At 37.0% G+C, this 12,845-nt stretch overlaps 1 protein-coding gene across 6 annotated transcripts in view; it reads right to left on the bottom strand.

Moving 5' to 3' along the window:
• Positions 1 to 12,845, bottom strand: part of WDR7 (WD repeat domain 7) — a 390,067-nt gene that overhangs the window by 53,313 nt on the left and 323,909 nt on the right. For all 6 annotated transcript variants that reach the window (XM_054244247.2, XM_078348222.1, XM_035271195.3 and 3 more), the window contains one exon: positions 9,995 to 10,094. In XM_054244247.2, coding sequence (XP_054100222.2) covers positions 9,995 to 10,094 — 100 coding nt within the window. The remainder of the gene's footprint in view (positions 1 to 9,994; positions 10,095 to 12,845) is intronic.

Genomic DNA, 12,845 nt, shown 5'->3' with positions numbered 1-12,845 from the left:
TTACAACATCTATATTACTGATTCTTATAAGAGATAAGAAATGTCTCTACTTATCTATTGGAATAACTGTTTCTCACTTAAGATTTGTGAAATTCCCCATATCATGCTGATTTGAAAATTGCTGTAATATGAACCATATTTACACATTTCAGGGAAGACATTTCTGATGTTTTGGACAAGCATGCTTTCCCTATGTTTTCTGGGGTTTGCATATATTGTACCTTCTGACTGGAATAATGTCCCTTGCCCTTACCCTGCTTTCCCTCACTTCTAATTGTTAATTGCTCAGTTCAGATATCCTCTCCTTCAGGAAGCCCTTCCTAACTAATCCTCCCCAGACCCTCAACAAATCTGGGCTAGTGTTCTTCTTGCTTTCTTCCCTAATCACTCCAGGCTGCCCTCCTTGAAAGGTTGAGCATGGCACTTCAATGATGGATTTGTATTTGCCTTCTACACCAAATCATGTTCCCTGAGGGTAGAAACAGTTCATATTTATTTTTTGATCTCTTGCTTATAATACAGTGTCTGGCACACATAAGAGCCATCGTAGTTTGTTTTATAAACGAAATGAGTAATAAATCATGAATAAATGCAGAAATAATCTGTTGTCTAGGAAGACAAACACAGGAGGCAAAACAGGGCAACAGTGGGGGAGTTCTTTATGTTTTTTTGAGAAGGAGTTTTGCAATGTCGCCCAGACTGGAGTACAATGGCATAACCTCGGCTCACTGCAACCTCTCCCTCCTGGATTCAAGCAATTCTCCTGCCTCAGTCTCCTGAATAGTTGGGATTACAGGTGCCTGCCACCATGCCCAGCTAATTTTTATATTTTTAGTAGAGATGAGGTTTCACCACATTGGACAGGCTGGTCTCGAACTCCTGACCTCAGGTGATCTGCCAACCTTGGCCTCCCAAAGTGCTGGGATTACAGGTGTGAGCCACTGTGCCCAGCCAGGAGTTCCATTTTATATGAGAATAGCTGCAGTTCAAAAGTCATTCCATTATTCACAGTTGCTTGTAAACTATTTGTGAAACAGTATCAGAGTAATCTGATACTAAAATGTACAAATCTTTTGAATTAGCAGTGCTCATCCAGGAATTTACCCTAAAAAAAATTCATAGAAGTTATATAAATAAGGATTTTTTTAGGGCAGTGAAACTATACTGGATGATACAATAATGGGTGAATACATGTCATCATATATTTGCCCATGCGTGAGTAGGGGCAGGGGAATACAAAAAATCTCTGAACTTTCTGCTGAATTTTGCTGTGAATCTAAAACTGTTCGAAAAAAGTCTGTTAAATAAATGTTAATCACTACACAGAAGGAGCCTAGTATGGCAGTAACATTAAAAGCAATATTTATGTTATAATACATTTTTTAAAAATACTAGAGGACAAAATATTGGTAGGACAACAGATTAATGTGCCGGAAAAAATCAGGATAGACAAAGTGACAATTATTCAGCAAAGATGAATGAGAACAGATAGGTAATCTTGAAATTTGCTAATTACTTAGTTGATATTGTATTCATTCTGTTAGTTCAAATAGTCCTGAGGAAAAAAAAAAAAAAAACAGCAAAAAAAAAAAAAAAAAAGAAAAGAAAAAAAATCCTAAGAAAGAAATTTCAACAGAGCCAGCCAGTATGAAGTAGTGTATACCACAGCGGGAGGGAACAGAATGGGGTGGGCTGATACAGTCTTATTTAAACCGATGGTTAAATAGGTTTAACCTATTCAGGTTAGGATAGCTAACGTTTGTTAATATTTGTTTTACATATATTTATAACACAATGCTAGAAGTGTTATTATGTCCATTTCATAGATGAAGAAACAAGCACAGAAAGTTTAAGTGCCTGCTCAAAGCCACACAACTAAGAAGCAGCTGAGAAAGGACTTGAATTCAGGCAGTTCAGTTTCAGAATCTATTAAGTATGCAACCACACTGCCTTCTCTAGATAAAGAGGAAATAAATAGCCTAGTAATTGAATTTAGAGATCACATTAAATTTGGCATATTATAAACACCAAAAATAAAATAATTATTTTGAGCAACAAATATGAATACAAATAAAGAGTTTGAGAGGGTTGTGTAACTTACAAGGGGTGTTAAGTAATACAAAGGGCAGGCAAAATAAATTTTAACAGAAGCATTAGTGAAAACATTAACAAACGCAGAGCCAACACTCATGGTTTAATGTGAATTGTCTTCAGCATTTTGGCTTGCCAGGAGTGCTTCACCTATTAGTATACAGTAAGTGTATTTACTCGGTGAGACATTTCAATATATTATAAAGATAAATGTAACTGGAACCAGGCATCTCCTGAAATCCTTACTGTGTTTATAATAAATCATCTAACAGATACTTCTGAATGCTTCCTGTGTAACCTGGGAAAGGATGAGGATAGGAAATGATAGAGAATGGGGTTATTGAATGAAACAGCTCACAGGAGGAGGGCATTATGTATGATGATCAAAACCAGAATCTCAAAGGCCTTGAAGAAAGGCCAAGAGCCTAATTTAAGCTGTTAGCAGAGAGAAAAGGTGGATTTCAGGTAAACCACTAAAGAAAAGTTAAACTGAAACTTAGTAATTGGATGTGGATAGGTGAAGGAGAGACGACATGACTTGTGGTGCCATATTATCATGCCAGTTACAGGAAAAGGCAGGTTAGAAAAGATGCTGGTAGAAAGTAGGGGCTAGAGAGACTGACACACTGAATTTGAGACAACAGGATATCCAAATGGAAGCGGCTAGCAGATTGTTAAAGTCATGAAGCTAGAGTTTAGGCAGGGTCCTGGCTGGAGACCTGATTTGTCTTACCTGCTTTGAGGGAATAATCAGTATCAATAATAATGTATGGATTTTCGGCCAAAGTCAAGAAAAAGAATAGATGAAAGAAGAAATCTATACCCTGGGATTTTAGAGGAGTGATAAGAGTTAACATTAAGGTCCTCTAAGAGATCAGGAAATCCAGTAAAAGAGATAGATGCAAACCAAGACAGGTGACAGTGCTGTGAAAGTTAAGGAAAGAGAGTTTGAGAGAGGGAAGTCAATTGTATTAAGCCATGCCAAGGGTGTGTGTGGTTTCAGAGGCTCAGTAAAGGTGGAAGCTAGAAGGTGAGGGCTGCTGTAGGCCACCATTCACTACATACAATAATAAAAGAAAGGAGACAAGAAGAATGGTAGCTACAGAAAGGATAAGATGCCATTTTAAAGGAGCTATTAAAAATAAATGTTCTATGCAGCTAATTAAGTTTATTTTTTATTTTATATTGTTGCACAGGCCTCAATTTCTTTTTCTTAAAGGTAACTCCCCAAAGTATATGAAAACCAGGTCCCATAAAACCTGGACTGGCCCCTGGAGCCATAAGGAATGAAGTTGAAATATATACATTCCACAAGTTGATAAGACTAGTCCTCAAAATTAGTTTGTATTTGGGGGAAAAAAAAACGTGAAAGAGAGAAGAAACCTTAATGAGGTTATCCTTCCCATCTTCCATGAACACTTTAAGGGGGTTGTAGGTAGTCTGGCTTTCCCATTAGTTTGTATATGCAAATGCTTCTATATAACAATGTTGCTGGACTAGTTGGTGAAACCTTGTTGGCTGAAGAATGAAAGTAATCCAGGTTGCACAGTGATGGCATAAGTCAGGGTTCAAGAACTGGTGGAAACGATCTGGACAACACTCAGGGCTGCTCTCACTTCCATACTTCTGAATTAACAAAAGAGCAGGAAAGAGGATATTCAGGAGTTGAGGGTGCAAGTAAATGCACACAGTATCCTACTACTGACTCCTCTTCTCATGGAGGGGTATCTGAAGATCTGAGGTCAATGCATCCATCCCACATGGAGAAAGGAAACTGCAAGGCCAAGGGAGCTCAAACGGTAGACTCAGTGCTTGGTAGGCAGCATGACAAGACACATGTTAACATTCCAGAATTTACCTCCTGCTCTATACGGGATTAGAGTTAGACCACAGTTGCCACAGTTCTATAGATATCATCAATCTCTGCTTCTATTTTATTTCTTTCATTATCTGGCCTATGGCAGGCCTGGTCATGGTTTACTATAGAAATACAGATATATCTTTTATGACTCATAAGAAAGGTTTTTCTATGCTTTTTCTGAAAAAATATCCTATTCTCTCCATATAGAAATAACAATTTGATAAGGTGATTCTGACATTCTGAAACATAACTGTACCCAAACTAATGTACTTGATATAATGATGGCACAGTTTGTTTTGGTTTACCATGTCATATTGTATTTTTAAAGTTTTCTTACTCTAAAGCCTCAGAGTTTTTTAGTTGAGCAACATGCATTTCATTGCGCATCTACTATGTACCAGGCACTAGAAAACCGGAAGCTTTAAGATCAGGTTCTTTAAGGAACTTAAACTTTTCAACAGTAAACTTATTTTAATAATTCATATACAGAAGTCTTCAGGAACGCTTTCTTTCTCTCATCCATCATTGCTTTTTTTTTTTTCCTTTTTGGTAGCCCTATTACAAAAGCATAAGAAGTACCTACATCTACCAATGTGGATGACGCCTCAAAGTGATACAGTACAATTGCTCTGTGGTTTTCTCATCCTTGGATTCAATCAACGGCTGATGGAAAATATCTGGAAGCAAAATAGAGGGCTGCATCTGCACTGAGTGTGTATGTCACTATTCCCTAACCAATACAGTGTAACTATTTACATAACATTTACATTGTGTTAGATGATATAAGTAATCTAGAGATGATTTAAAGTATATGACAGGATGTGCCACGGTTATACGTAAATACCTCAGCATTTTATATCAGGGACTTGAGCATCCATGGATTTTGGTATCCCAGGGTGGTCCAGACAGAACCAATTCCCTGTGGATACTCCACCAAGGGATGACCATACGAACTTCAGGAGGAAAGCCAGTTAACATGGGCTTAAGAGAATCTTCCATAGAGTGAGCAGTTATTACAAAGAATGCATTCCAAAAGGATTGGAAATCAGTGAGATATGATATCAAGTTTGCCAAACCAAAGGCAAATACTGCTAGAGGGAAGATTTTCATTGCTGATTTAACCAAACACATGCCTGGATCTCTAAGGAGTCAGGGACCCTAATTCATCTGTTTAGCAACAGCACAGAATATCAACAAAATTTAAGCACTTCTTCATAGGGAGTTAGATATTAAAAAAAAAAAAAAAAACTAAGCCAAATTCTAGTCAGGTACATTCCTAACTCGCTGGCGGTCCCCAGTAAAAGCACAGTCAGTAGAAAAGCAGGACCTTTAACTACTGAATCACATCAAAGTTTCTGATTTCCATAATCAGTGGAGACTCAGCTACCACCACAAGCAGGAGCAGCCTGCAGAAAGGAAACCTTCACATGACCTAAGGCAGTCAGTGCTGCTTTTCCACTCAAGCGCTCCCTACTGAGCAGGGTGAACTCCTAGCCCCAGCACTTACAAAAGCCCAGATGTCTCCAGTTTCATCTGTTAAATTCCCTAAAATTAATGGAATTTAATTGTAATGCAATATATTTCCAATTTTACTTTAATATAATAATTGCCAACATTTACTGAATGCTATTTGGCTGGTGCTGGCTAAGAATTTTACATAAGTGACCATAGTGACTTCTGACACAGACTTTCTCCTTTGACCAAAACCATCAGGCTCCTCTGAGTTCCCTGCTTGACTAGGCCTGAACTTGGGCTTCCCTCTCTGTCCTTCTTGAATCCAGTTTGAACAAGAATCCTAAGTCCGTTTAGAGGAAATCCCCCTTCCGGGCATCTGACCATACCTCCAGTATCTTAATCCCCTGGCCTGCCTTCAGCAAGAATCCTGTCAAGTCAGCTTAGCCAGAAACCCCTTATCCTTGATATTTCTTTGTTGTACAGCTGACTCTTGAAGAATACAGTGGTAAAGGGTGCCAACCCCCACAGAGTTAAAAGTCTACATGTAACTTTTATTTTCACCAAGTTTGACTACTAATAGAGCACTAGGTGAGCAAAAGCCTTACCAATAACATACAACAGTCATTTAACACATACTTTGAATGTTATATGTGTTATATACTGTATTCTTACAATTATGTAAGCTAGAGAAAAGAAAATGTTAAAATCATAAGGAAGAGAAAATCTATTTACTCTTCTTAAGTGGAAGTGGATCATCATAAAGGCCTTCATCCTCCTCATCTTCATGTCGAGTAGGCAGAGGAGGAGGAGGAAGAGGGGTCAGTCTTGTTGTCTCAGGGCTTGCAGGGGCAGAAGAGGTGAAGGAGGTGTAAGAGGGGGCAGGAGATGCAGGGACACTTGAGGTAATTTTTATTGAAGAAAAACCCCATGTATAGGTGAACCCTCACAGTCCAAACCCTTGTTCAAGGGTCAACTGCAATCCTCCATGCCCTAACTCCACTCTGCTCCTTGGTTACAAATCCCCAGTTGTTCTTGTAGGAGCCGGAGTCTCTCCCTCACGGTGAGATCTCATTGCGGTCACTATACCCACCACCATGTCCCTCTTTGATAAAGTCTGCCTTACCATTTTTGTTAACAAGTGTGTAGATAAATTTCTCTTCAACAGTTCTAACAATAATAGACATTATTGCTGTTATCATTTTACAAATGTAGAAACTTCAGCTTACAGAAGTTAGTAAACTTTTCCAAGGATACAAAGTTAATTATATTAACCTTACATTAATTATACTAACAATCATTAACATAGAGATGGAGTTCAAGCCCACACAAATTTCTAGTTATCTTTATCCACTATATTATATTATAATGTTTTAAAAAACTTTTAGTTAAATTCGTTGACTCTTCCTCCTCAATTATCTTAGGCAGGGGTTAGCAAACCCTTTCTGTAAAGGGCCAGATCATAAATATTTCAGGCTTGTGGACCACAAGACAGTATTTGCCAGCGACAACTACTCAATTCTGCCATTGCAGTAGACAATATATAAATGAATGCATGTGCCTGTGTTCCAATAAAACTTTATTTACTAAAACAAGTGGTGGGCTAACTTCGGGCCACAGTTTGTCAACCCTTGATATAAGGACAATTCATATTTCAGACCAACATGCTATATTATCCTGTGGTTTTACATAATCTGTTTGGCAAGAACAAATTTAAAAAAAGGTTAAAAAAAAGGCAGAAATCAATACCAAAAGCTAAGGGAAAGGGGCTTAATTTTTCCTTTGTCTTTTAACAACTAATCTCAAAACGACAATAAGAGACATATATGACCCTCAGTATCTTAGTCATGGATTCTCTGCCCCACTGAGCCTCTCCTCAGCCTCAGGATCCTTTCTTCCCCTTCAGTGTGATTCCCCCTATCTAAGTGGTCATGCCTCATTTTTCCATCCAACTGGGACCATACCCCTACAGCCAAGTGAATTTTCTAGCTATCCCTTTATATATATATTTTATGTAATAGCCCTATGCCTTTGTCCATGTTAAAAATAATTGTCTGTTAACTGATTCCAACAGATTCTTTAAAAAATTCTTCCCTGCATTCTTATTTCAAAATTTGATTCACCTTATAATACACATCATTTCCAAACAAGCTAGCCATATCTACATATTTTGTTTCAGATGTTGGCTCATTTTTTCCCAAATATTATAATGCTAATAAAGTAATTGAATTAAGAGAATAGCTTGAGTTCAGTGTCACTGGATATAACTGAAACTGACAAAAGTAATGATTGACGTTAAAGATTTAGCTTTGCTTTCATGTTCTGAATGATGAAAGGAAGGTGCAGCCTTCCATTTCACAAGAAGTGGAAAATAAAGGTTATTCAATAATTTGGGTTGATAACTTTGGGTATCAAAATCAAAAAGATGAGGTAGGAAAAAATTATGGGGACACAAAAATGTCTGAATAGGCTGGGCGTGATGGCTCATGCCTATACTCCCACCACTTTGGGAGGCTCAGGTGAGCAGGCCACTTGAGATTAGGAGTTCAAGACGAGCCTGGCTAACATGGTAAGAACCCTGTCTCTGCTAAAAATACAAAAAAATTAGCCAGTCATGGTGGCACCCGCCTGTAATTACAGCTACTCAAGAGGCTAAGGTGAGAATTGCTTCAACTGAGAAGCGCTTGAACGCGGGAGGCAGAGGTTGCAGTGAGCCAAGATCATGGCACTGTTCTCCAGGCTGGACAACAAAGAGAGACTCCATCTCAAAAGCAAACAAATCAAACAAAAATAAAATGTCTAACTATACTAAAATGATATACATAAAATAGAATATAGATGACATTACATATTCACATTAAGAAAGAATGTCTTTGATAAATGTTTCTCAAGTAATTTAGTTGAAAAGGATAAGATATTCAAAATCTTAATTTTTTCTGCATGCTACCATGATCTTCACTGAGACACCTTAGTAGGAAGAAAAATAAAGAAACATATCCTTAAGTACAACATGGTCCTTTCTCATTAATTCTTAAAAGCTGTTGTTCTCTCACTCATCCTGGGGTCCCCTCACTTTTCCCTCTGCTGGTGGCAGCTGTGTCTTATGTGGTAACAGAGTCCTCTCTGTGATTTTTTCACTTCATTTCTAAAGAAGCCTCACAAGGTCACCTTTGTTCTTTTTTTTTTTCTTTACCTGGGAGATGCTTGTGGTTTATGTCTCTCAAATCTACTAGTAGTAATACACTCCGATTTAAAAATTGTCTTAAGAGAATCTGAAAATGCTATCTAAAGAACCTCTCTTATGAAAGGGTCTTATAAACTACATGGAAATTAACTTTTAAACAAGTATTCAGAGTAGTTTCATTGTTCTCAGTGAGAAGAATATGGTGGGGAGTTAATGTCTTTTAAAAAATCACATACACAAACAAAAATTGACAGTTAAATAAAAATGGCAAATAGTGCATCAACTGCACTCCCAAAAATGCACAATATACAGTCACACCGTTAGGGACTTTGAGAAGGCCCGAACAAAGAAAGGTGTTTAACATTCTATCAGTATCCCCCAAACTTGTCTGACCCCTGAAATTTTTACCCCCAACACCTGAACACCAGTTACCATCTCTTAGAAGTACTTCATGGAAAAAAAAAAGCCAAGCAAACTTTTAGATAGTTAATTAATAGTTCATTAAATTAAACAGACAGTTTAACATTTCAGCCACATCCTGATGAATTTCTTCCTATCCTTCTGGAAATTCCTAATATGATAATATGGTTGAATATGTCCACATTAATTAATGCTACAAAGAAATATAAGAAGCTATGACTTGGAACTATTTACCAATGCAACAATATAACTTTACCATGATCATGGTGGATCCTAACCCTGATTTTCTTAAGTAACAGTGTGACTCTGGGATAAAGTGATTTAAGGCTCGGTGCTTCAGTTTCTTTCTATCTAGTGTGGGGTTAGGTTTGCCCTGTCTTCTCAGGTGGTATATTCTGAGAATCAGGTGATTAAGATCAGGATCAAAATCAAGATGAATTTTTCATAAACAGTGAAGTGTTATAAAAGCATCAGGTGTTATAAAAAGTAGTACTTCCAGTACAGCATCTATTTCCTTTACATAGAACTATAATAAATGCTGTTGTGATTTCTTTTTTTTTGAGTTGACTAGATCACTGTCTTATATAATTGTGAAATACCTGATTTCACTTAGAGAGAAAATTAATTTTTGTTCAATCATTGTATCATAATAATGTATCATTGAACTTTTCAGAAAACACATGGCAAAAATAAAAAGATCAGAAAACTCTGTTTAACATAAGAAGAGATGTATTGCAAAATAGTTTGTTAGCAGTACCACCTCACTCTGGGCTCTCTTACCGACTCTTCGGCGGCAGCCCTTCAGTCCCAGTGAATGAAGACAGTAGGGCTCTATATTCTTTGCGTCCTTCATTAAACTATTGATCCCTTCAGCATTATCCATAATGTTCCAGCAGCTCAGCACGTCAACTGGTGAAGTGCTAGTCTCTCTCTCCTTTCAATAACTTCCACGCTTTATGGAGAGGAAGTCACAATGATTTATTTACCTGACATTTTCCAGTCCGGATGTCGTACAGGGCCACTGAACCATGGCGAGCTCCAACTGCTATTCTGTGATTCCGCTCATAGTAGCTGACCATGTAGAACCTGAGTTGAAATTTTAACAACAAAAAACAAGGAGCCAGGTGAGATAACCTGCACGTGGAGGTGGATGGCAACATTTCAAAGGTTAAAGCCAGCTCTGATATACATTTTGAAGTAAATATATCTATAATATGTTACCATTTTTCAAAAATCTTTCATTTTAGTAATTCTTAAAAACCAACTGAAAGAACAATGATATACAATATCACTTTGGCCTCTTAATAATTATTTTCAAGAGAAAACAACTTATAATCACAAACATGCTTGAATTTTTGAAACAAGAAATAAGGGCCAAATACAAAAAGATTATATATGAAAATCTGGTTTTGTTACAGTGACTATTATGCAAATATTTCTATTTGAATAGAAATGGAAAAGATGAAAATGGTTACATATTCCAGGTAATTATGTTCTCCTGGTTTATTACAGTATTAAAGAGTAATATATACTTTCTGGCAGAACAATCATACAAAGACTACATAAAATTTATGCTTAAGTTCATATCCGTAATTTAGAGTAAAATTAGAAAGTTATCCATCAGAAAAAGTTATCCTGTCAAGTTCCCTGATTTCCCATGTTTACCAGCTTATCTAAATGATAGCTGTGGCTTTTAGCAGTATGAATAAGCATATTTGGTGCTTATTTTGTATTGCATAAAAACAGGATTTAGTGAGGATGGTTTGAAGATTATAAGAAATTGATTTATTATTTATTATTTTTTAGATTAATTTTCATAAGGTTAAATATTTGAATTCCTTATCTGTGCATTGCCATACTGATTTCATGTCTATATGGCTAGGGCCTGAAGGTAAGAATAAAAATTATTAGAAGTCTAAATAAGAAATGGCCTGGCGTGGTGGCTCACACCTGTAATCCCAGCACTTTGGGAGGCCGAGGCGGGTGGATCATGAGGTCAACAGATCGAGACCATCCCGGTCAACATGGTGAAACCCCGTCTCTACTAAAAATACAAAAAATTAGCTGGGCACGGTGGTGCGTGCCTGTAATCCCAGCTACTCAGGAGGCTGAGGCAGGAGAATTGCCTAAACCCAGGAGGCAGAGGTTGTGGTGAGCCGAGATCGCGCCATTGCACTCCAGCCTGGGTAAAAAGAGCAAAACTCTGTCTCAGAAAAAAAAAAAAGAAATGATTTTATATCTGCAAAGAGTTTTTAATATATCTTCCCATTATCTAGTCCTACTGTCTTGGTGTGAGTTGCCCAGATGAACAGGTGATGTACCCTAAATACTTAGGAGGAGTCTGCATCAATTCTACTGTATGTTCCTTGTCTTTTCCTCTTTGGTTCCATAATACCGAACTAACTTTTCTGTTAATATTTATATTTTATAAGGGGGGAGGGGGAAGCAAAACATGACAGAAAAAGAATCTCATTTCTCTAATGCTTTCTTGAGGTAAATATACTAAGGCATGGGACAGCATTTCTGAAATTCTAGTAATAGAGGCTGAGAGAGACAAGATGTTTGAATGTGAGAGAATTCTGAAACCAGTGATATTCTGACAAAGCCATTTGGCATTAGCAGACACTATGATATTCATATATATTTCATAAATCTGGAAAACAAGCCGTTAAATTTTTAAACTTTTGTTACTTATTATCAAGTAATATACTGAACAAGATGTTTGTCCCATCCCGAAGCCCCACTGAATAGCAACCTCTTCCCCTTTAGTAGAAGGTTAATGCTTCATTTTTTTGAACTTTTAGTAACAGGAAGGAAACTACTTTAGTGTGTCCTGCTGGGTGGATTTTCTGTGCTCATGACTGGCACTCTCCTCTTTCTACATTGGTTTGAGAGAAGGAAGGATACAGAAAGCTCCTAAAACATATGAAGCTTCCCTGCCTATTAAGTGTTTAGGAAAAAGCTAGTTTCTCAAAGCTCTTCTTGCCCAAAGAATATTATTCTACATTAAGAGAGAGTGGGAATCAGCATCCGAAACCTACCATTCTCATGCTTGAAAATGAAAATGATTTAGAAGAGCTTAAAAAACATTTACTATTTTGTTATTCAATAATTACAGTGAGTAAGTATTGAGCATCACTGTATCTATATGCCTATATCTACATCTATATTTATACACATATACTCATGAATAATTTATCTCCTATTTGAGTACATGGAATATAATATCTAACAAATGTTTTAGCAAATATTTATTCTGTGCAGGTTAATTGGCATAGGAAAATACAATTTGCAGTGGTCTTTTGTTTTGCCTGTTATTTGCAAAAATTTAACAATTATATTGCCAACATCCTTCTGCAAAACTGAAAATAATTACCCCCAAAATAACCCTCTTCAAAACAATACATTGGTAAAATCTTACTTAGTGAAACTGGAATCCAAAGAGGTTTTGTTACACTGCCCATTTTCTATGCTCTGGATATCAAACTCATCCTTCTATATCATCTACAAACACCATTATTTATGGCAGAAAGAAAGATCAAATCTATTCTTAGAATCAAATCTTTACTTTGCCTGAAAGGGCCATATATATTACAGGTCTGCATTTTTCATTCTTTGGAATTTACTACAGGACTAATACTTGTAAACAATAAAAGAATTCTGGACAGTGAAGGTCTTAAGGCATGTTTTAATCTTAGGATTTCTAGTTAAATGTTTTACTCCTTTAGCAGTGGCTCTCTTAACAGAAGAAATCAGTGGTATGTATGCAGTCACTTCCCAAGTATCCACCATGGGAACCAGCTGCAGTGAAGCGATCCCTGGTGAGGCTTCCGGAGC

Source organism: Callithrix jacchus, chromosome 13 (assembly GCF_049354715.1).
Source record: "Callithrix jacchus isolate 240 chromosome 13, calJac240_pri, whole genome shotgun sequence".
NCBI classification, from domain to species: Eukaryota; Metazoa; Chordata; class Mammalia; order Primates; family Cebidae; genus Callithrix; species Callithrix jacchus.
Note: the sequence above shows the minus strand (reverse complement) of the source record. Positions and strands in the feature narration are given on the sequence as shown.